Source organism: Brachionichthys hirsutus, chromosome 9, assembly GCF_040956055.1.
Source record: "Brachionichthys hirsutus isolate HB-005 chromosome 9, CSIRO-AGI_Bhir_v1, whole genome shotgun sequence".
Lineage (NCBI taxonomy): Eukaryota > Metazoa > Chordata > Actinopteri > Lophiiformes > Brachionichthyidae > Brachionichthys > Brachionichthys hirsutus.
The window spans coordinates 9,365,740-9,388,955 of record NC_090905.1 but is presented as its reverse complement, the minus strand read 5'-3'; the positions used below and the strand labels follow the sequence as shown (position 1 = coordinate 9,388,955).

The window sequence follows — 23,216 nt, the reverse complement described above, 5'->3', positions numbered from 1 at the left end:
GTTTGCTGTCAGCCAACTATTGATGTTTGCATTTCATTATTTTTTTTTTCTTTTATGTATTGTAGCTACACAAGATATCACCAGGGCAACAACAAGTCCTTAATTAGTTGGTTTAATATGGATGAAGCAGTATGTATCATCTTCATGATACTAAATGTTTACTTTGTATCGTCTTTTTTGCATACTGACATTGGAAATAAAAGCAAAATATCAGTGTTAAAATAGAATGTATAACATTTATCCTGTATCAGTTATCACAAAATAAACAAAATAGTTGTGCCCTTCTTAGATGTTGACTGGCAGGTTGCTTAAGACGAGTTTAATGCACTGAGATCTCACTGTACGCAATTTACTATTGATTAATTGATGTTCATAAGTAAACTAACAAAGAAGGAGCTGAGTGACATTAGAGCCTTTAAAAAAAGAACAAGTCAAAATAACATTTGATAATATTAATAAAAAATATTAGAGCCAAAACAAGCTTATTAATGGGTGTGCAGAAAATGTCTAATTGTTTATTTTCAGTAGAAATTTGAGGGTTTTTGCAGGTTCCAGTTTCTTGAATGTGTAGATTCATCAATTCTGTCTTTTTAATCACTGAAATTGCAATATCTTTGGGTTTGGGACTGTTGTTTGGAGTAAAAGGACAAGAATCATTATCTCCTATTTGGCATTTTACCATTAGGAGTAGCCACAGCATATGCATATGCAGCACCGTCTGTCTCCTCCCTCACTGCATCCGTAAACCTCAATGTAGAGGGTGAGTTCATGCTGGAAAGTTTAGTGGGAAAGGTGAGGATGGAGCTGCCAGGCAAGATGAGAAGAGGAAGAGCAGTATTTATTGATTAATCAGCAATGACAAATTGCATTAATCATTAAAGATGGGCTTTAAGGAATTTTGGATCCGTCATGCAAACCTCATTGTGTCTAAATGCACGGAGTAATCCAAGAATTGCAATGCCACCATATTCTTAACACTTTCAAAAATGTCTGGTCATTTGAGGTAAACATGAAGATTTTCTTTGTGTTGAGAGGCTGTTGTGATCAAAAGCACCAAAACCACCAGTCATTTGAAACTTAAGTCAAAAATAATCTTTTAGTCTTGATTGATGAAAGGTAAAAAAAAATGTTTTAATTTTTTTTATTTGAATGTGATAAACAGTTGCAAACATCTTCAATCTTTTTATATTAACATTTTACAGAACATCTCAACAAAAGACTGAAAACTACAATCTGTTACAGCTAAAACGTAAATGGTATGCAGAAAAAGAGTCAAAGTGAGTTTTAAAAATAACCATGGTTTATAAAACCCGGATATGACAGGATGAACAGTGTATACAGAAATACAAATACCATCAGGAAAAGCATCACTGAACAGTGTTTCACACTCAACATGTATAAACTACTCTGTAAAAGGTCTGTAAGACATTCTGAATCATTGGGGGGGGTTTTAGATCACATCTAGCAACAACTATTATTATTTTTTTAATATCCTTTTAAATTAGAACATCCATCTACCAAACTACAGGTACTATCACGGTCACCAAGATTGGAGAAGGGTACGAACGACATCAAGACGGAGGGGTGCACACATAACGAGCACTCTAACATCATGGCAGTTTCAGTAAGCAGTTATCACAAAATCCTCTTTTATTCCACCAGAGAGAAGAGAGGTAATGTTTGGGCTCTTCGTCTTAATCGAGCCAAACTGTACAAAAGAACCCTGTTTTTAGTTGGTTACACATGAAACATCTTTATATACAGACTAATAACTGAAACATGAACACTTAAAAAAAGAAACACAATGCTTCGCTGAGCAAATAAAAGATCCTTGGTCTGCTGACGAGAAGCTCAGGCAGATCTGGGATCAGTTCAACAGCATCTTGTTTTAGTGTGTGTCCTCTACGGATTGGGTGCGCGCCCTGCAGTATATCAAAGTGCTTCTGTCAACAGGGCAGTTTAGAATAGGAGATCTATCACAACATGTGCATGCACATTCACGAATGTACAAACAGAATTACAGTCTCCACCCTCCTGACGGACGCCGGGGCATCAAACCACTTCACCCACAAGAAACATCGTTACATTGTCCATTTCTATGCATTTTGCTTTTCTATTTTTATACAAACACATCAACAGATTTACACATGGAGAGAAGTGTGGGATTGGAACCAATCCGGAAACGCTCCTCATCACCAATACTGCTTGTCATGGAGCGACAATGGCTACGTCGGAAATCAATCCTTGTCACTGGTAATGTGCACATTACGTGAAATAAATTAAGATCTATATACAATGTACAACAAAAGCAGCATGCAGGCAAGACGAGAGCCTTTTTACAGAACTATCTGCTGGAGTGTTGGGCTCTGCAACGAGAGAGAGAGAGAGAGACAATGTGGCTGTGTGTAAGTGTGGATGTCATGTTATACTCATGTATGTACTCATGTACACGTGTCTAGTGTATTTAAATTAATGGATAAGCTGCTCATCCTCTACAGTTCAACACATTCATTATTCTTCATAGCTTTCCAGACCAAATCAGCCTCATTGCAGCCGGAAGCTTTACAGTCTTTCACTGTTTTTATTTGAGGGAAAACCAGGAGGAGGAGAAACCGTCTGTCTCTCTGTGCTTTGTGTTATGACTGGCCGTCAGCGACACAGCGTCGCCCCCATGGAGAAAGGGAAGAGCAGATCGATGGGGGGGATGGGGGGATCACGCAGGCGGAGGAAATAAAAGACACAACAGCATCAAGCTCAAGGCCCGGAGGCCATCTCGGAGCAACCAGCAGCTGTCTACAGTGAGAGCCGGGGGCATGAAAACAAGTAGTGGACGACAGAAAAAAGATATCATCGGGGGGTTAGTGGATTACATTTAAAGCATCAAACTATTTATTTTTAAAAGTCTGATAACTTAGTAATGTGGAACAAAGGACAAAAACGTAAATGTGGCTGAATGAAGCTGTGTAACACAACACATTATTGTTTCATCAATATCATTATCTTAATGAGTGATGGCAGATTTCCACAAGGAAGTTCAATCAGAGACCAGCATTTACGAAAGTAGCTAAATATATGTATCCAATTGTATTGACGCTATTTAATTTGTTGAATCCACTTTAAAAAAAATGGTTGGTTACAACAAATCCAGAATTTTTTTTTCTGCTTAATTAAAAAAAAAAAAAAAAGACAAATAAATAAATAAATAAAAAGACTTCAATTGTACAAGACCACGAGATGTGGCAACATCCACTTTTGTCACAGGGCTCTGAATAAGTCTGGTGCATCCTAGATCATTCTCAATCCTTTTTATACCGGGAATATTTGCCATAATGCGTTTTGCTTTCAGCGCATGTTTCTGAAGGATTATTAGACAGACACAAAAGGCTCTGAGGCTCTGCTGCAGCACTGACAGTAAACACGAGTGCAAGATAAGACTTGGCGTGTACACTCTGTCCACTCAGCAACAACTCAGCGGAACATCTGACTCAGTGCTTTACATCACTCTGTTGCCGGCAGTGTTTTACTCACAGTCCAATAAAATGTGCACTTTTAGAAATGAACATTGTGCACGTAGGATGGACACTCCTGTAGCCACAGACACAATCATCAACAGAGCTTTGGCAGTTTAGGCAAAGAATAGCGAAGCACCTATTTGAACTGTAGCTAATCGGCACTTTTAGACGATGCAGTGATTTGAAAGCCAAGTTTGAGGTTCGGGGTAAATCGAGGTATTTCCATCATCTTTAAAAAAAATGTGGCACAATCAAGAAAAGCATTTCAAACATCATAATGTACGTTTAAAATTATTGTGTAGATGCACAAAACTAGTGTCACTAGTATAAACAAGTACTTCACAACTACAATAGAGTAATAAAGCTCATCAAAGTATATTAAATGTATCACAAAACAACTTCACTCGAAATGTTTGAATCAAAACATCCTTACTTGAGTACAAGTTTTTTGTAAAATGTTTTTTTTTGTATTAAAAGCACTTTTCCTGCAAGTGCCTCCCTCCAAGGTTGTGATTGCTGATATTACAACTAAAAAAAGACAGAGTATAAAAAGAACCAACAAGTTGAAAACGGTTGATTTGTTCTGATATGCTGTTATTTTTGTTGACTCTTTGATCAAGTTTCTGCCGAGTCATGTTAAGTCTTTTGATTGGCTTGTCTTCTCCCTGCTGAGCCTTGTATATTTAAAAAGGAGCGTAAACAGTCACACGTCGCCAAAATAAATGCAGAAAAAGTAAAGAATAAAAATAATAAATAATAAATATCTGAGAGCAAACATCATATATTTAAAAAGTACTTTAAAATATCAAGACAATAAATCCTGGGCAGTGTGGTCTGTTTCCAGCTGTGTGTAGAAGACTTCACTTGATGTCTGTCTGTCTGTCGTTAGCTCTCTCCTCAGCTGCAGCAGTATTTTGCACGATGCTTGTGCTTCAGCAGGTTTATCTTCATGTGTGGTGTGTTACAGTATGTGTTGTGTGTGTTACAGTATGCGTTGTGTGTGTTACAGTATGTGTTACATGTGTTCTTCTGTACTTACAAAGACCAAATACACTGGTTAGATGTGACGATAAGATCTTCTTTGCAGGTTTTGACTGAAGGTAGAGGTTACCGAGTGTTAGTGAATGAGGTCCTTGTAAGTACACTGTGTGTGTGTGTGTGTGTGTGTGTGTGTGTGTGCTGACACTATCAACTCAACTGAAAGCCTCGTCATCCGTGTCTTCAATTAGCACCTTTGTGTCCTTTTTGGATCTAGAGAAGAGGAAAGAATGACATCATCTGTGATTAATTTTATGTTTCCATCCACTGACAGTGGGCCGTCATACAACCATCGTCTCTTCTGATGTTGTTTATTGTATGTCTGTGAAATATTTTACCTCATCCCTGCACCACCCCACAATATATCCACTATGCAATGACAATAAAGGCTTTTTATTCTATGTCTATTCTAGGCAGGGTACATCCTGGACGAGCCGCCAGATCCTACAGTCTCTATCTTAACTATTTAGATTCTGGACTTTTCCCTCCCTGACAAAGTACAAATTATGGCATTTTATTAATATATTATAATTATTTAATATTATTTAATTGTCCAAAGTGTCATTGTAGTGTTTTTTTTTTTCAAAGCCAGCATGACGAAGATGATCTTTGATTGCTTAATATCAAATAGATTTATATTTTTTTATCCGTATTAAAGTTTTCTAACCTTAGTTATTATTGAGCACAGTAAAGTAAGAATGTAGGCTTCAACTGTCTTACAGCGAGGAGGACAGTAGGGGCCGTCGGAGTGACAGGCTGTAGGATCTCTTCCAGGTCTTCTTGCCCGAGCGGTTGCGGACGCCGTCCTCCTGGTCCATCATTTGCTCCAGCAGCGTCTGGTCGTCAGCGTTGAGAGGCGCCACAGAGATATCCCTCACAGCACGAAACTCACCACAATTATTCAAGTGTTCGTTCTCCAGACGAAAGAAGTTCCAGACAAAACGCCTGCAGGGAGAAGGCAGATGGTTTTCCCATGGACGATGACAATGTCACGCCTTCATCTTCAATCACATTGAGGCCGCTTTTATCAAACTAGCCCTGAAAAAGAAATCCTCATCCTAATGAGTACCACGTAAAAATAAAAAGTAAATGAGATAACTGAGGCCCACCTGAAGACCTCGAGGGGGGCCAGCACCGTGGCTAAGATGTCTCCCACAGAGTGGATCTCGGTCATTGTGATCAGAGAGATCTGGATCGTCCAGGCAAACCGCAGGATCACATCCTCTATAATGGCACAGTAGTAGTAAGCCTGGGTGCAGAGGAGACGATTAGGACATCCGTGTGTGTGTGCGTGTGTGTCTGTCATGAAACATGGGATTCCTATCCGACTCTACCTTGTGAGGATAAACAATTTCTTCTCTGAGGAAGGTATTTTCTCCGGCCCCCTTGTCAAACAGGCCCCAGTCCATGCGGAGATCCCAGATCAGCGTGTAGAGGGAGCTGATGGTGGAGGACACGATCAGTAGGTAGAAGAACACGTCGGCGTCTGAGTGTTCTTGTTCTGGAAAAGCAACAACAAATCAAGATGGAATTTAAACATGCTTCCACCACTGGACTCATCCGTCTGTGCAGCTTGGACACATTGACCAGTAGAGGGCGCCCTCCAGTCATAAATACAAAGCGACCCTTGAGAAGTCGTCCTCCCTCAGCACACCTCACAGTGGAAGAAGGATGCTGTCCTGCAGCCCGATGGCTTACTGAGATGGGAGCAGGTGAATCAATGCAACTGAGCAATAATAAAGACGTGATTTTATTGGTGCGGTCAGTAAAATCTTATTATTGTTGCCTCTCAATGAGGGAGACATAATTAATGAGACGTGAAATAAGGCCTCCAGCATTGATAAACAGACACTTGGATCCTTTGTATCAATCAATCGTCTGTGCAAGCTATTTTATTGCATATGTGCATGCACTATATTGATGTAATTCAAACGTGACCTGTATTCTGACTTCTGTCCCCACCAACAGAGAAATATAACTTGTGTAATAAGCAATATTTATTGTGCATCACTATATTTGTGTATTGACGTGTTTTAAGATGAAAGCCTGACTGCCTATAGATTTACGGCAGACTCCTCCCATATTTTGTTAGAAAATTATCATCAAATAACAGATTTAGTGTCAAACATTACATAAGTTATATATTATTCTACAATCTTAATATATATGTATAATAACCAAAGCAAGTTTACAATAATGTCACTGCAGCCCTTCATTCAAGACAACTGCTGTGACACGTGTTGGTCAGCTGTTTTATACGAATTTCATAAGGATTCTTCTAATAAAGTGGATGTAAATCAAACAAATAGAGACATCCATTTAGTCTGAACCATGCTCACTTGGCTGTAATGATAAGAAGAAATTGTCAACCCGCCCACAGCTGATCAGCATTTAACAAGCTGTACGTTTCTCAGTGTGCGTGTGCCTCTGCAGGATCCGTATGAGTCTGATTTACTTGATCCTCGGTGGGCACCGATATACAAATCAGCACCCAGCGGCCCAGCACAGTGACTCACACAGCAGTCACCAGGCAGAGACCTGCCTCGCTCTCATTTTTCATAGCCATTCCTGCTTGTTACTGGCGGCCAACAAGACGCCGGGAGCAGAGCAGGGGCTGCTTCTGGCAGAATTACTGCCGTGGTAACCGCTGGCTCCATTGTGCTGTTACGTCCTCAGTTGAGTGATGGGACAGAAGCGGTCCCAACGGCCATGCTACGATTTCTCAGCTGTAAATTAAGCGTAGCCCTGGACAATAGACTCTTTTTGCTGGAGAACATCCATTGATGTGTTTTCTTTTCAATGAGAAACATTAATGTATTCACCCTTCAGTTTCTGTAGGAGCTGTTATATTAAAAAAAAAAAAAATTCCGGCTGGTTTAGGGTTAGCGTTAGATGGCACACATTTGTGATACATTTCAACAGAGTAGACAACATTTTCTTGCATCCGCCCCATTGGCCGGAGACAGACGATGCACCTTCATCACATGGTTAATTCTGGTTCCAGATATAAATGCATTAGCTGTAGCAGGAGGAAGAGCAGGGGTGAATTAGAGTTCAGGCTGGCAGACAGAGAGAAAGGCATTGTCTTATCTTCATTGATAAACATGTCTGCCAGATTGAGGATGTGTCTGCGTGCCACAACCCATAAACGGGTCAGTACATGAAATGGACTCATAAAAGCGGTCAGCTCTGGGCTCATCTCTATTCCGGCAGAGTCCTGCAGACTTGCGTTCAGCCTGATGCTGGCAATTATCTCCTCTCCTCTCCTCTTCTTTCACAGTCTAACAGATTTGTTTGTGCTTCTCACCATCAGGCTTTCCTCTCAACATTTTCCTCTGTAAATCTTTTAGATTTCCAGCTCAAAACCTTTTTTTTTCTTGGACTATGCAGAGCTTAAACTATTCCTGTCCATCATGCAACATCCTGTTCTCCTGCCTGAGATAAAGACCAAGGGGTTAAATTAGCATTAGGCGTAACTTCCATCCATCCAGAGCAGCATTAAGTCTCACGCCAACATACATAAAACTGAGCCGGTATTGATCCACAGTAATCTGCTTTATTGAAAGGCGTCGTATTGTATGTTGCAAGGTTTGGGAATTCTGGCTAAACCAGGAAATCTTCCATCAGCTCTCTGTCTATTTCATGACAGCATCCGACCAATCATTCCCAGCACCGAGTCTCTCTCTGTGGATAGATCCCGCTCGGTTTGCTGCATCACATTCAATATGACTGAACTCTCACATCCCACACTGAGAAGCGTGGAGCTCTCCACTGCACTTTGATACGCGGGAGCCGGCAGAGTCCTGCAGACTTGCGTTCAGCCTGATGCTGGCAATTATCTCCTCTCCTCTCCTCTTCTTTCACAGTCTAACAGATTTGTTTGTGCTTCTCACCATCAGGCTTTCCTCTCAACATTTTCCTCTGTAAATCTTTTAGATTTCCAGCTCAAAACCTTTTTTTTTCTTGGACTATGCAGAGCTTAAACTATTCCTGTCCATCATGCAACATCCTGTTCTCCTGCCTGAGATAAAGACCAAGGGGTTAAATTAGCATTAGGCGTAACTTCCATCCATCCAGAGCAGCATTAAGTCTCACGCCAACATACATAAAACTGAGCCGGTATTGATCCACAGTAATCTGCTTTATTGAAAGGCGTCGTATTGTATGTTGCAAGGTTTGGGAATTCTGGCTAAACCAGGAAATCTTCCATCAGCTTTCTGTCTATTTCATGACAGCATCCGACCAATCATTCCCAGCACCGAGTCTCTCTCTGTGGATAGATCCCGCTCGGTTTGCTGCATCACATTCAATATGACTGAACTCTCACATCCCACACTGAAAAGCGTGGAGCTCTCCACTGCACTTTGATACGCGGGAGCCGGAGAGGAACCTGCAACTCTGGAGGAACTGGAACCGGAACGTTAAGCAACCTTGTGAGCAGTTCAGAATCACAGCAGTGAGCATGCTTGCAATGGTGACATACCCACAGACAGATGCTGCAGGTGCTGCTGGATGCTGACTAACACCTTTTCATAGCAGGATCCAGCACTTTTCAGGCAGATGCCTGGCGATGCATTTGACCCAGACCAAAGCAAAGTGTTTTATTCCACCCACACTTTATCGTTTATTTGCTCCACAGACTGTAAACCTATTATTTCCATATATGAATGCAGGATGTCTCATATTTGTCCATTAGAGGCTTCAAAATTCACCATCACAATCATTTCTGCAGAGGTTACACCACACACACACACACACACAGCCACAGTAAACAGCTCATTTCCTCAGGAATCCATTCGCTATCCATGTGTGCATGTGTGCAGCTGTCAGTCTACCCACACTGCTTGTCCCTTTGACCAGCCATTGGTTTCAGCCTCCATTATGCTGGAGGAAAGAGCTTCATAGAGAATAACACATGAAAAGAGGCCATTAGTTGTTGGGCCTCACACTAAGAGAGGAAGGAGGATATAGTTTAATGGACCTCTCTCCTTCCGAGCTGTGGATGAAAAAGGTCTGTCTGTCTGTCTGCCTCCTTTCCTCACTGGTGGTCAGCTTATGAAACAAGCATTGATTTATAATTATATCAAAAAGGAATAAAGTGAAGTTGGGAAATAACATTTAGCCTTTGAGCAAGAAGATTAATTTCACAGATGGCACTTTGCCAGCAAATAAATATTGAGACGTGCATCTGAACAGAGTGTAAAAATAAGAGAAGCAAACTAAAAGGCTTTAAATCGAGCCCTGTGGGCAGATATCTACGGACACGCAGGCGAATGGTGTGGGAGCTGTCTCACCAAAATGCATTCGTGATGCGGCTTCTGCATCTGAATGATTGCAGGCTATTTGTAAATCTGTTAGCGGCAGCGTGGCTTGAGTTTTAATGGCAACCGCTCTCTCTTCCTCTTTTACGTTTCTTGTTAAATCTTGATTCTGACAGATTTAAAATGGTAATATTTCTTTCTTCTTATTGCCTGCTTCATTTCTTGTCTTTGTCTTTTCTCTGCTGCTCCCAAACTGAAGGGGACACTGTGAGAGCAATGTCTGCTTGATTGATGACTGTGCATTTAAAAAACCTTCCCTATTATATTGCTCTAAGCAGCAATAAGGAAGCCAACATCAACACGGCAACGTATGACTATTGTTGCTTTGGTTTCCAGACTACTAGCATTACACAAATTGACATCTTAGCGTACGACACATATGCATTTGTTCAGCTCAGGTCAACCCCCCCCCCCCCCATCACCCGGGGACACGTAAAACCGACATTTGAGCGTAGATATATTTGTGTCCTACTTCTGTGTGTGGCGTAGAGGGCAGCAAAGGTGACGACAAAGAAGGTGGTGGAGTATTTCCCAGCATTCACTAGATGAGGGAAGGCCCTCTTGGTGTCACGGTAACGCCTCAAGCATTGGATGAAGCGGAACCAGGCCGGCAGACATTGGATGATGGCGCGCAGACCGTAGGAGTAGGTGTGACACACGTAGTCCTCAGCATCTAGAGCAAAGTAAAAGAGCATGGTTTAGGTGGTGATTTCTCATTCTCTTTTTATTTTCTCGACCATAATCTCCTCCCCACACATTCCCTCTGCAGGGAGGCTCATATCCTTGGGAGTCACATAATGACCTCCGAGTGGCCGAACGCTTCTATTCCATCAGCTCCGTGTTAATTGGCTGTGTGGAGGCCAAAGTGTCACCATTGGTGAAGTGGACGGACCTAAATTCTAACCTCATTCACACGATTTCAGGGTAGAAGAGCTCAGCCGTCTGGGATTCTGTCACCTAAATCCTTCATGTTTGTCTGTTTATCTCGATATTATATTAAGACGCAGCAGGTTAGGGTTAAAAAGTAAATGCTCATACACAGATATCCATAGCCACAAAACAAGTACTCCATTACATTCCTTTATGCTATAAGTAATGTAAAGTATTTTCTTTTTTAATCCTGGTCCTTTTTGGACCCTCTCTTTACAGATGAAGGGACAGCAGTTATATCATTTCACATCCAGCTGACACCTTTGGACTTGGGCAGCAGTCCTTTGCTGTTGCTCCACTGAAGCTCAAAGATGTAGAAGCAGATGAGATACTCCAAGTCCATCAGAACAAACACCAGAGAGTTGAGCTGGTCGGCCAGCCAGAAATCAGCAAACCCCACCCGGTGAAACGGAGCGGTGAACACGCGGAACTGGAAAAATGAAAAACACAGCAAGTGGGAGCATTTCAAAAGAACACCTTTGCTGACGGACTAAATTAACCTTGTATGGCGCTTGTGTGCATGCAGGATTAGTGAACACTTAATTAGAGTATAACTGTTGCAGCGCTTCAATAGAGAAGTGCAAAGCAGGGAACAACCTCTATTAATAAGATGTCACACACACAGAATAGAGCTCGCAGACTACCTTATCTGCATGCCGCAGGACACTACCATCTGCCTCACGGTGAATTCGTGTGTCGCTACTCTCTGTGTAAACACGAGCACAAGGCACAGCCCTGCATTGTTCCGTGACGTGCCTTGGCTCACATTCTCATGTTACTTGGGATTTGACTTTTGGCAGCAGCTCAGTTATTGACAAAGCCGTGCAAAAGGATACAAGCCCGCGCAACTCTTTGCATCATTTACCCCCGAAGGCTACATGTGGCATTCAGGAGCAGCCGTATGCCTCCCTCCCCTCGAACCCCACACACTCTCCTTCACTGCAAATGTCAACCGATATTGACTCTTTTTTTTTTAATGCATTTCTTTTGTAAATTTAAATGGACTGGGTTCATAGAATACTTTTTTTTCTTTTTCTTTACCGACATTCATTCATTTCCAAACACATTCACACAATGGTGGTGAATGCTGCCATACGAACTGCCACCTTCTCACAATCAGCTCATTAGAAATATATTTTAACCTGTCAATCAACGACTGTATTGATCGAGAGGCCATCTCACTGGTATGTGCTGTGTGTGTGTGTGTGTGTATGTCTCAAGGCTGGCTTTCTTCAGCAAACACCTCTAATTCAAATGCTACCCCCACAGCCTTTCCTATAATGAAATATTTGTTCTTTGTTTCTGGTATTTATTGTCAGAAGACATTAGCACAGTAGAAAAGGCACGTTTTACAACTGCTTGTTCCAATAAAAGTACTTTTGTTGTTAAGCGTCCTTAATCACATGCTGTGCATTACATGAAGCTACATGTAGGACAACCCTGTTGAACAGCGCTTATCTATGCAGCTTGTTAAGATTATTCAGGACCAATCAGGACTGAGGCTGACTATTATTAGAGTAGTGCTGAGGGAGCTGTGAAGGAAAGGACGAGAATATGAGGAGGTTGCTGGTGCTGGGGGGGGGGGGGGAGGACTGATGGAGGAGAAGGAGGAGGAGGGACAGAGGAGCGCAGGGCATCAGCATGCTGATAGATCTATGCCCGTAATGATTGCACAGTCACAACCTCCACCTCCCTTGGGATGAGGCTGCATTCTATTATCTTTCAAACCCTCTGCCCTGCACACACACACACACACACACACACACACACATGCAAACCGCTCTCCTGCTTAGACAAAGAACAGAGGAACATAGGAGGATTTTGTAAACAAGTGACTTGAGATGGATATCTGAATCATATATGTATCCATTGTGAGATAGGTGTGTGTGTTCATGCGCGTGCACACACAGACACACACATACACACACAAGATTATTATAAATTAAGCTTGTTATTCTTTTTGGACATTTTCCAATCCACATAGATTTTCATATTTACATATGTTCAATATTCCCTAGGTTAGAAGTTTGGGAATGTTATACTGGTAAATATCTAAAATCAAAACTTTGAGATAGATTAGATTTTTCTTTCTTATATAAATGGAAAAAAAAGGTTGTTCTCATGAAAATAACCATCATTCCCTTTATTATAAACTACAACGTTCACATCCAGGCTGGTTCCCGCTCTCTAATCTCATCTGTATTTTCTATAATACTCAATTGTTGAATGTCATCATTTTATAATTCTTTGAAAAATAAGTCTTAAAGGATTAAAAGTAAATAAATAAGTGAGTGGACTGACCAGCAGCTTGAGGAGCCAGAAACGTGATTTATAGTAGCAGGTTTTAAAAGGGTTGATGAGGAAAAGCACCATGAGGCCATAAAGGATGAGTGGGTTGATCTGCATGGGAAGGTAGGTGTACTCTGAGTACAGACAGGAGAGGATGCTAAGACACCACAGCACACCCAGGAAACCGGCAATCTGCAGCACACAGAGGAGAAGCAGAAGCATTAAAAGCAAAATGGGGCCAATAACCAGAATAAACAAGGTAATGTGAATAAAACAGTTCAACAATTTGTAATTCCAAAGAATAAAGAAAGCCCCACTGGTATTAAGTAGGAATCGTTTCTGTTTAATGCTTAAATCTCATTCAATTACATCACATCATAATCTATTTGTGCATTTTTAAAAATACACAATGACCCCTTTTAATTTGAAAACAAAGTTGGTCTTCATCAGAGTTTCACAGAAAGAGATTTGTTTCCATTCGTTTTCCAGACTCTGACCTCAAAGAGGTGTTGGTGTGAGAGGTTGCTTCGGGGATTGATCTCAAAGATGAGGACATGGTTGACCCCGGCCTGCCTCCATCCATACGTGTTGATGCCCAACAGGAATATGAACTGGATCAAGAGGAAACCCCCCCGATAGATCCGCACCAGTGGCCATATGTTCTCAAAGCGAATGAACACAGCGCCTGTCAAACCACAGAGAGTATTGTGGCAAGCATATGTCAGTCTCAGGCCGCTAATGCTCTACACACTGTTTTATGTGACTTACCAGAGAGAATGAAGGAGATGGCAAGGATGATGAAGAAGCCGCAGTACAGGCCGACACGAAAGGTTGTCCAGGCCAGAGCAGGCTGAGGCAGGCAGAGAGGAAAAAAGAAAAACAAAATAATAATAATAATCTAATAATTCACATGCATCCTTTCTTTGTTTCCATAAATAAATGTATTATAGCTAAGCCTGCTGGGGAAATGGAGAAATCAATAATCACATAGCACACTTCAAGTCAGACATGGTATTAATTAATGCAGTAATAACAGTAGATATAATATAAGAGGGTAAAATGACACGATCCTTGATTGTTTCTAGAAGATATCCTGTCTGATCAGCAGTGGAAAAGCACTTATACAATCAATACAGGAGGCTTTCATGGTTTCTTGCTCTTCCTCTTCTCCTGTCTTCACTCCTCTCATAACAAGCCTCTCACCTTTTGCTTTTCATCTTAATTCACCTCCAGTAAAACATTGTAAGATAAATGTAATCACATTTATTACTGGGATAGTCTCTGGTTAAGAAGGAAAAGATGAACATATAGAAATAAATAAATAACCTTAGAGTAAAGGTGTCATTTTGGGAAGATAACTAATGAAACTGGACTACATTAAAGTTGAACACAGATATGATTGTTTTTCTATTTTGCTCGCATCCATCTCGCCCACTTTGAAAACAAATCAATAATCATTAGTTAGTCAGTAGTTTTCTAGAGATGTTATAAATCCAACGTTTTGCGCTCTCCTGACCTGAGCTGCCCCCAACGGAGGAACTCTCAACCTCTTCATGGCCCTCTGACGATCTCCTCCCTCCAGCTCTGAGGTGACGAGGGTCTACACACACACACGCACGCACACACACACACACAAGCTCAGTTTCATGCATGTGCATGGTTCTCCATCATCTCCTCTGCAGAAGGGTTTACATGCATGTGTTTGTGTGTTGTTCACCTCCGTCTCAGAGATCAGCTGCGTGATCTTCTTGCAGGTGTAAAAAGGCGCCACCTCCACATGAGCCGCACGCCAGTCGGCCCCGCGAGGAGTGTCCAGGATCTTGTCATGCTTCTTCAGAATTTTACGGAAACCAGTGAAGTTCAGGTTCTGTGGGCGAGGTTTGTTCATTGGACAGATGAAGCGCACGTTCTTGACTGTAGGTGTGTTTGTATGAGACGCATGGTGGCTCGTGGTGAGACCTGGTAGTTCTGAAGCAGGATGAGGCTGAGGTAGAACTCGCTGAAGGCCAGCTTTAGGTCCTTGATGTTGTGGTGCTTGCAGCGCTCCTCCTGTGACAAGTGGAACACGGTCTTGCGTTTCCGCAGGCCAGGCGAGGCGTTGCTCTCCCGCTGTGCATCCAGTGAAGACTGCAGCTCATTCTGCAGAGTGGCAGAGCGTCTCTGGGCTTCAGCAAGCTTCTCTAAAGGTGGCAAGACAACAAGAGGCGTGTTCATCCTGGAGCATATTCATATATTGGTTAGAAGGTTTTTAACAACTGTCCTCACTGATCCCTTCTCTTCTCAGCAGTAATTATTTGTCGGAGTCTGACAGACCTCTTTAAAGAGACTCGCTGCGTCGCTCTGAAACCAGCAATGTTGGTAGTGGAAAAACAATTACCACAAAAAACATGCACCCAAAGTCTCCTCTGCTCTCCTGCTGTCTGGTCAAGAAAGCAGAAGCACGGAGGCTGTCCTGAAATGTAAATGCTGGAGACCATTATCTGGGTCACAGAGTCTGTGTGGTTTGTATTTACAGTGGTGCGGCTTTACTGGGGAAATTAAATTGCCTGTTGGTCTTCCGTAATATTCTTGAACTGACACAGTTAGAGGATATTCTATGGAAACAGCAGTCTGTAAAAAACATCTGAAGTTCATGGAGACAGAAGCGTCGTCCAACAGGGTGGGTTTCAGCGCACTGCAGCAGAATGGCTATGCGAGGTCACAGACCCCTTTCAGAGGGAGAGAGAAGCAGGGAAGGGGGGCTTATGTTTAAGCCAGAATGCCTTCTCTCTCTCTCTCTCTCTCGCTCTTTATCTCTCTCTCTCGCTCGCTTCACCTAACCATCTTTTCAAACACACCAGACAGAAGCACAGAAACTGAGATCAGGTAAAGCTGGTCTGTCTGGCACAACTTCAATTTCCTCTTCATCCTCCTGTGTGCGATATCTTGTCAACCGACCTTCCAGTTATTTCCCATCATCATGAACGGAACCAATCTTGTCAGTCAACCTTGGCCTCCAGCTGACCTGTAGTTCTACAAACAGCCTTTAGAGGGGGCAGCGTTTAGCTTTGGACACCCAAGACTTTCCCATGTCCTCAAGTTCAACCATGTGGTGCCAGAATACCAGAATTTATTATGGCTTTATGACACGCACACACGCTCCCCCTTGCTCCTTAAAATAAATACAGACAGGCCTAACATAAAGACGGATCTTCCTCTCCTTCTTTCGGCTTGTCTTGTGAGAGGTTGCAAATCAACTTTCTCCACTTCACCCCGTCCTTTGCATCGTCCTCCCCAACAACACCACTCTCATGTCCATGTATCATTTACAAAAAACAAATGCCCAACACTGGTTAAAATGCACAGAGTAAATATATAATATCTATAATGATGCTAACTTATTTTATATACATATATATAATAAAATTTAGTTTCATTCATGATAAGGAAGGAAGCAATATCTTATTCAATCATCAATACCTGCTTAAATGAAATAATGGTGATATGGATTCCCATTGGTGAAGGTTAGTCAATTCCAAAGTTCCTCATTTATCTCCATACAACTCAAATGATCCCAAAAGTGTTCATAAAATACTTGAATACTTTATTTTCATATGCAATAAATAATTTCCTCGGGTGAAAATGAAGCTTTTAATTACCTGAATAGAATGTGTTGATTTTCAGGAGTTCCTTTTCACAGGTCTGGAAAAACCGTTCCTCAAACTTGGCGTAGTATCTCTTAACAGTGTCTTCATCGGTGACTGGAGGAAGAACAGAGTGCAAAAGAAAAATGGCGTGTTTAACTGCTCGCTGAATGAAACGATCATCTAAACATACTGTATAAATTATAAAAGACCTATTGCTACCATGATGTTAAATGCTACAGGTTATAAGACCTGCACCTAAAAAAGGGGCTGCTGGTGTTTTCATGATCCATCCAAACCAACGCAGAAGTGACACGTTGTTACATTCGTTGTTGTATTACAGGAGCCTTGGATGCTCATGGTAGACGGGGTTCTATTCAGCACAGCACTCACTCAGCCTCCACTTACAACAGGACGGTAGAAAGACGTTGGGTGGCAGCTTTAAAGTGCGATAGCTTCTCAAGGAAACCAAATGAGAAACCGACACCACAGCTGTTAAGAAAATTAGTTGCACTTTAATTAAAAGTGGTCTGAAAGTAAAAACAATGAAGAGTCCAAAACGGAACTATTTAGTTACGCATCCAAATGGGGACGATGGATAGATGGTGGAGTTGTCGTTAAAAATTACTTTATTTACAAATTAGTCTGCATACTATTTTCGATGCTTTAAACGTAATGTTATAGAAGAGACCACTCAGTGCAGAAAAATACCAGCAGCTAAGGCTCAAGGCACCAAGTTTACTGCATAGATTTAGGACCCAATTTTCTAAAGCTATAAAAAAAATCAATATGTGATTTAAATAAATTTAGGAACATTTAAAAACTGTAAATTTAAACCATAAAGTTAATGCTAAAAATATTGGCAAGGTCTATATTTTATTTTCTCAACATCAAATTAGTAAAAAAAAAAGAAAATGAAAATCAGTGTAGGCTGGTTTGATGGCAATAATTTGGAGGAGGAAAAAATGTTAATTGATCAACACAACCCCAGAGTGAAATTTTAATGTAATGAAAGCACATTTTAATTAATAGATATGATATTAGGTACAATGTTACTTTCATTTTTAAGACTGCAGTCTCCCTGATGTTCATACTCACCATTCCTGTTCTATACTTTATTGTATTTGTAAAATGTCTTATTGATTGATCATGTGGCCAACTTGTATAAATAAATAATTTGATTGATTATTAATTGAGTTAAAACACATTATAGCTTATAATGATATTAAACTAAATGGGGGTTTAATGTTAAATTGATCAGATCCAGAAGACATTTTGAATGATAGTGCAATTCACTTTAATACTTTGAATGAATTGAATACATATTTTAAACGATGTGATTTTTTTTAAGCCTCCATTATATGTAAATTGGAAAATCTTTTTTTTTATCCTGACTTTTTTTTCTCTTCAAGGTCCATCCAGTAGTTTTTCCAGTAATCCTGCTAACAAACGGCATCAAAAACGTAACCTCCTTGCCGGAGATAACTATAGTAAATTGCAAATGCTTTATTTTTTTTACACATATTAAATTAAATGTTGAAAGTCAATCTCTGTTTTGGTATCAGCACCAACAGTGGAGTCACTCTACTAACCTCTATAAGGGTATTCTCATAGACATATTCAAGATAGGGGTACATAGTAGGGACAAAGTGTGCCACGAGGAGAGGACATCCAGAGCAGCATAGTGTGTTGATTTATTTACTTCACTTTTCCAGACAAAGAATATTGCTGGCAGCAAGAAAACAACAACTCTTGACCCAGAGTATTCCCAGGGCAGCTTGTAGAAGACAGCCCCCTCCTCTCTGCTAACCCCTTCTTCTGTAGATTGTATGAATAAATGATAAGATAGCTTCCCCAGAACCCCCCGAAACCCTTCACACACACACACACACACCACCCCCGACTTCTTATATTCCGATACAGGCATTCTATGACAAGACCCCATAAAACTCTGTCATAAATCCTTCATGGAGACCCTCCAATCCACTGATAGTGAGAGGAGCAGCAACCGGCGCAAACACACGTCAGTCTTTATCCTTCCAAGCTCAGAACCCCCTCCGTTTCCCAGCAGGTGAAGTAAAACATACATTAGAATTTGTTGTTATTGCTATAATACACTTTTTTTTTACTTTTATCTGCTGGGAGAGACAAGAATGGAGAAAAGGTACTGAAAAGAAGTGCAATGGTTTAGGAGATTGGATATAATTTGCTATTACAGTGGAGCCTGGAGAGATTGGGAGAGAACAGAGTAGCTATTCCTTCACAATTCACAGTACTCAGAAGCACACAAACATCCTATGTCCCTATTTCTAAGGTCCATTTATTTCATTTTGATGACACCTCAGTGTGGGATATAAACTATGTTCTAATGGTATTGCTGTCAGGGGAGCTGAGAAGGCCATTACATTATGATTGTCATTGTATTATCCTCGCTTATCTATTCGCCCTAAGGCAAGGAGGTGTAAATCACAAACGAAGAGGACAAACTGAGCTATAAAAGAAAATAGGATTTAGTTAACTGTTGGAAAATATTATTCTAGAGACAGAAAGAGTCAGTGCATAAAAGGTACTTCACCGTCCTCTTAGCCCAGGCTATAAGGAAAGAAACGCAACACCAAAACCAGCCCAATCCCCCCCCCCCCCTCCATGCATCTTGCCTTTTTTTCCTTCCACTTATTCCCCCTCAGCCCTCTAGCCACAATTAATTCTACCAATCATCTGTCTCATCGAGGCCAGGGGAGCATTAAGAATGCACACTCACTGGGCTAGACTTCCAGGCAGGAAGGAGCGGAGGAAGGATGGGAACGACTGCAGCTCCCAATCTTCTGCGTGCTAGTTATACAGCCAGGATGCAAAATAAGCAGCTCTAGAAAACACACTAGACTGGACAGAATGCTCACATTCAGACAAGCGTCAACATCTCTGCTGTGTGTGTGTGTGGGTGTGAAATGGCTTCTGCCTGTGACATGAAAGCATTTCATTGCAGTCACCAAAGTGAGTCCGAGTTGAATGAGACGTACATGTTTGGACAGCAGGCTGATGGAATCACACTAATGGGTAAAGTTCATACGTTCCTGAGAGCCACATGAACCCTCGTCATGTTTATCTTGATTTCATTTTTTTATAGTGGTACGTCATATAAACACACAAAGAACAAAGAGAACGTTTGTGAAATTCATTAAGAATGTATGCAGGAACCTTACGTGTAAAATGTTCCCTTCATGTTTATACTCAGCCCTGATAGTTTCCTTAATCCGTACCAGACACGTTCATTTTGGCACGGACGAGGTTAAATCAGGATAACAAAGGGAGGGGAAGAAGTTAGAGGATGTTAAAGTGGACAAAAAGAAGCGGTAGGCCACAGATTCTTCCGACCGGACAAACAGGAAGCCCACAGACAGCAGTATTGACCAGGTTGCTGACGGTAAAGTTAATTACTCCTCCTCCCTGGTCTTCAGAGGGCAATATTTCTGCCGCCCTTCTTTCCTGCCTCTTCGTACTTTACTAAGCTGCTGTGAAGTGTTATCGCTAACAGTCAGAGTGAGGGGACGTTTGGTCCAGATATCTCCATCCTGCCAGAGCAACACAGGACGCAGGAGCTCAGGACAGATTCTCTGAGCGTCTGACTGACTCTGCATCTTTTCAAAAGTAGAAAGAGAACAAAGGAAAAAGCAAGGAGACAACATTAATCAAAATTACAATCTGTATTTCTTCTTTTTTTTTTATCACATTGGCTCACATGTTTCCCTGTTTGCTTCATTTTCAATCCTGTCTCAGACGTTTCAAGCCCTTTGGAGTTCCAGAATATTTTAAAACGTCTGTAAATGAAATCTGCTAAGGGGATAGTGCGCACACATATCTAGTCTCCTGTCTACTCAGAGGAAACGTGTTTTTATCAGCAGGTGTGATATTATACTGTGTATCTCTTTCAAAGCCATTTCAACCCCAGCATTTATTGCATGATATTTATTGCTGGCATCACATTTCAGCACTCAGATAATGCAGATAATGAAGCATCAGTCCAATAAAGAGTGTCGATGTATGCAAACTCCCGCACTGCACACATCCCTTATCAAACATTAATTACCGGTAAAGCAAACCTAATCTTAAAACATCACTTCTGACTTCACGGAGGTTCTTTCAATCCGAGCAGCCTCGAGGGTGAGTGTGAGATGACTGTGAATCAAATTGCAGGCTATTGAGAAATATCCTTTATTCCACTATTACAGTAATACCTCGAAATACGAGCGCTTTGACATACGAGTGTTCTGAGACACGAGCAAACCTGCGAGCAAAATTGTGCTTTGAGACACGTGCATAAATTTGGGATACAAGTAACTTCCAGATGCTGGCGCTAAATGGCCGAGCGCTCCGAGCGCGGTTCACTCGTTCAGTTCAGGTGTTCACCACCTTCCGTACTCGCCTCCCGTTCATTATTTACGTAATTTTGGCTGTATCTGTGAGTATTCCTTATAAGTGATGGGTCCAAAGAGCATATAACATTTAGTTACAGCAAGGTCAGTAAATGAACAACAGTGTTCATATACAGTTCATATCCACACACACACACACACACACACACACACACACGCACACACACACACTTAATTGTATATTTATTATAACTCTAACTGACCTAGCAAAATAAAAGTTATACAAATCAAAAACCAATTAAGAAAAGTGTGCTACAGGTGGAGGAGGGACGAGAAGGGCTGAAGGGCATCAGTCTTGTTTTCTACTCTTTGTGTAGTTTTATACTGTATTAACATATATCATATTGTATATATTATATTATCTATTTATTCTAATGGTTGTTGAGCTTCAGTATAACTCCTTAGATTTGTTTTGCTCTACAGCTTCACAATATCTTGTCCAGAGGATCAGCAGAGAACATTTGAGGGAGTTTTGCACGGCTGTAAAAACACACAGTACAGTCGTCGACCTCTTCTCAGGACTGCCAAATAGCAGCTTCGCCACATTAGTCAGGGCTGGTTTACACGGTCATGGTTCATTAAGATAACAATAAGGCTCTCAGCATTAGGCAAACATGACATTAATCATTATCTAGTCTAGAGAAAAGAGAGCATAAAAAAAGGAATACGTCTGCCTGCTGCTGATGTCTCATTTTACTCCTTTGCTTTTTGGGTGGGTCGGAGGCTCTCTTGTTCAGCGACTCCTCTTTTTGCCGCTGTTTTTTTTGTGTCATCTCATCTCTTCTTTCTTGGCCACTATTGACTCCGACTTCACATTGACTTCCTCTGTTGTCTCTCTGTCTGTCACCATATTTCCCCTTCACTGAACTTGTTCATTTAATACATATACTGTATAAGAGCAGCAACCTACACTCACTGTATTCATAATGATCAAAGGGCACATCTGTTCAGTGAGGCTGCAGCGTCAGCAGTGCCCTGTCTGCAGCAGCACCGGGAAACATGTGGCAATCATGTTCTGTCAGAGTGAGACCTACATCAGCTCCACTGGTCAGGATGAATAAATAAAAACTTTATAAAATAATGGTTGCAATAATACTAAAATTGCTGTTGGATATGTCTGAAAAAGAAAAAAAAAGAATTGCTGTGAACGAGGGCCGGCACCTTCAGCCTCGTGATTTGTTGTGCACCTTGAAAGCACTTGACTCTGCTGATGACAAGGCTGATGGATGGAATAAGGAAATTAACTGTCTGATGACATCTAAAGCACCCATAATACACTGGATGACCAAAGCAGGCTTAATGAAAATGCCAGACTCCGCCTCCCCCCCCCCCCCCCCCAAAGAGATAGACGCAGTATGAATACGAGCTCAAGGAACGAGCTCGTGGCACAGTTAACAGGCACAATCACACAAAAAAGTGACATGTAAATGCTAGGTAACCCTGAAATACACATTTCTATTTAGATCAAATGTGCAGATTATAGTTCCAACTGTGTAAAAAAATCTTTATTCAAACATAAGAAGACACGGAGCAAAAAGGAACAGAGTTGCATCACCTGCAACTCTGTCAAAGGTGTTCTTTCATTTCCATCTATAGGTGAGTGTCCTCCTACTATACATACATCTCTAGATATGGATGACTAAGTGTGTGTGTGTGTGTGTGCGCGCGCGCATGTGTGGTCTGTGCACGTCCCGTCCCATTTCTGAGAGCTGGTTGGCTCGGAGTGACATTGTCATTATCGACATCTCTCCCTGCTCCCCTGGATCCTGTAGCCATTAGCAACCAACTCTGGGAGTTGGCCTCTCCTGTGTTGCAGCCAATTGCTTTCAAATCACTCCGTGACTGAGTACATGAATGAACATGAGCAGGTGGTCGCTTACATTTGTGTGAATGTGTGTGTGTGTACGCCTTCATGTCTAAATATGTCTCTATGATAGCACCTTGCTTGAATGCATTTGTGTTGATTATTTGATCAAATGCAGCCTCACATCCACTAATTTATTCCCAATTTATTTATACATTGAGACAAATGTTCCAGGACAGCAACAAAGGAAAACACGCACATACACC

At 41.4% G+C, this 23,216-nt stretch overlaps 1 protein-coding gene across 1 annotated transcript in view; it reads right to left on the bottom strand.

The window, feature by feature from the left end:
* Positions 1-4,705: 4,705 nt before the first annotated feature.
* Positions 4,706-23,216, bottom strand: part of xpr1a (xenotropic and polytropic retrovirus receptor 1a) — a 39,302-nt gene continuing 20,791 nt past the window's right edge. Inside the window, exons 3-15 of the mRNA XM_068743679.1 lie at positions 16,729-16,830; positions 15,050-15,270; positions 14,808-14,957; positions 14,607-14,690; positions 13,859-13,940; positions 13,588-13,775; positions 13,103-13,282; positions 11,063-11,231; positions 10,344-10,544; positions 5,885-6,051; positions 5,660-5,799; positions 5,271-5,495; positions 4,706-4,763 (exon numbers count right to left, since the gene is read on the bottom strand). Of these exons, the coding sequence (XP_068599780.1) occupies positions 4,706-4,763; positions 5,271-5,495; positions 5,660-5,799; positions 5,885-6,051; positions 10,344-10,544; positions 11,063-11,231; positions 13,103-13,282; positions 13,588-13,775; positions 13,859-13,940; positions 14,607-14,690; positions 14,808-14,957; positions 15,050-15,270; positions 16,729-16,830 (1,967 nt within the window). The remainder of the gene's footprint in view (positions 4,764-5,270; positions 5,496-5,659; positions 5,800-5,884; positions 6,052-10,343; positions 10,545-11,062; positions 11,232-13,102; positions 13,283-13,587; positions 13,776-13,858; positions 13,941-14,606; positions 14,691-14,807; positions 14,958-15,049; positions 15,271-16,728; positions 16,831-23,216) is intronic.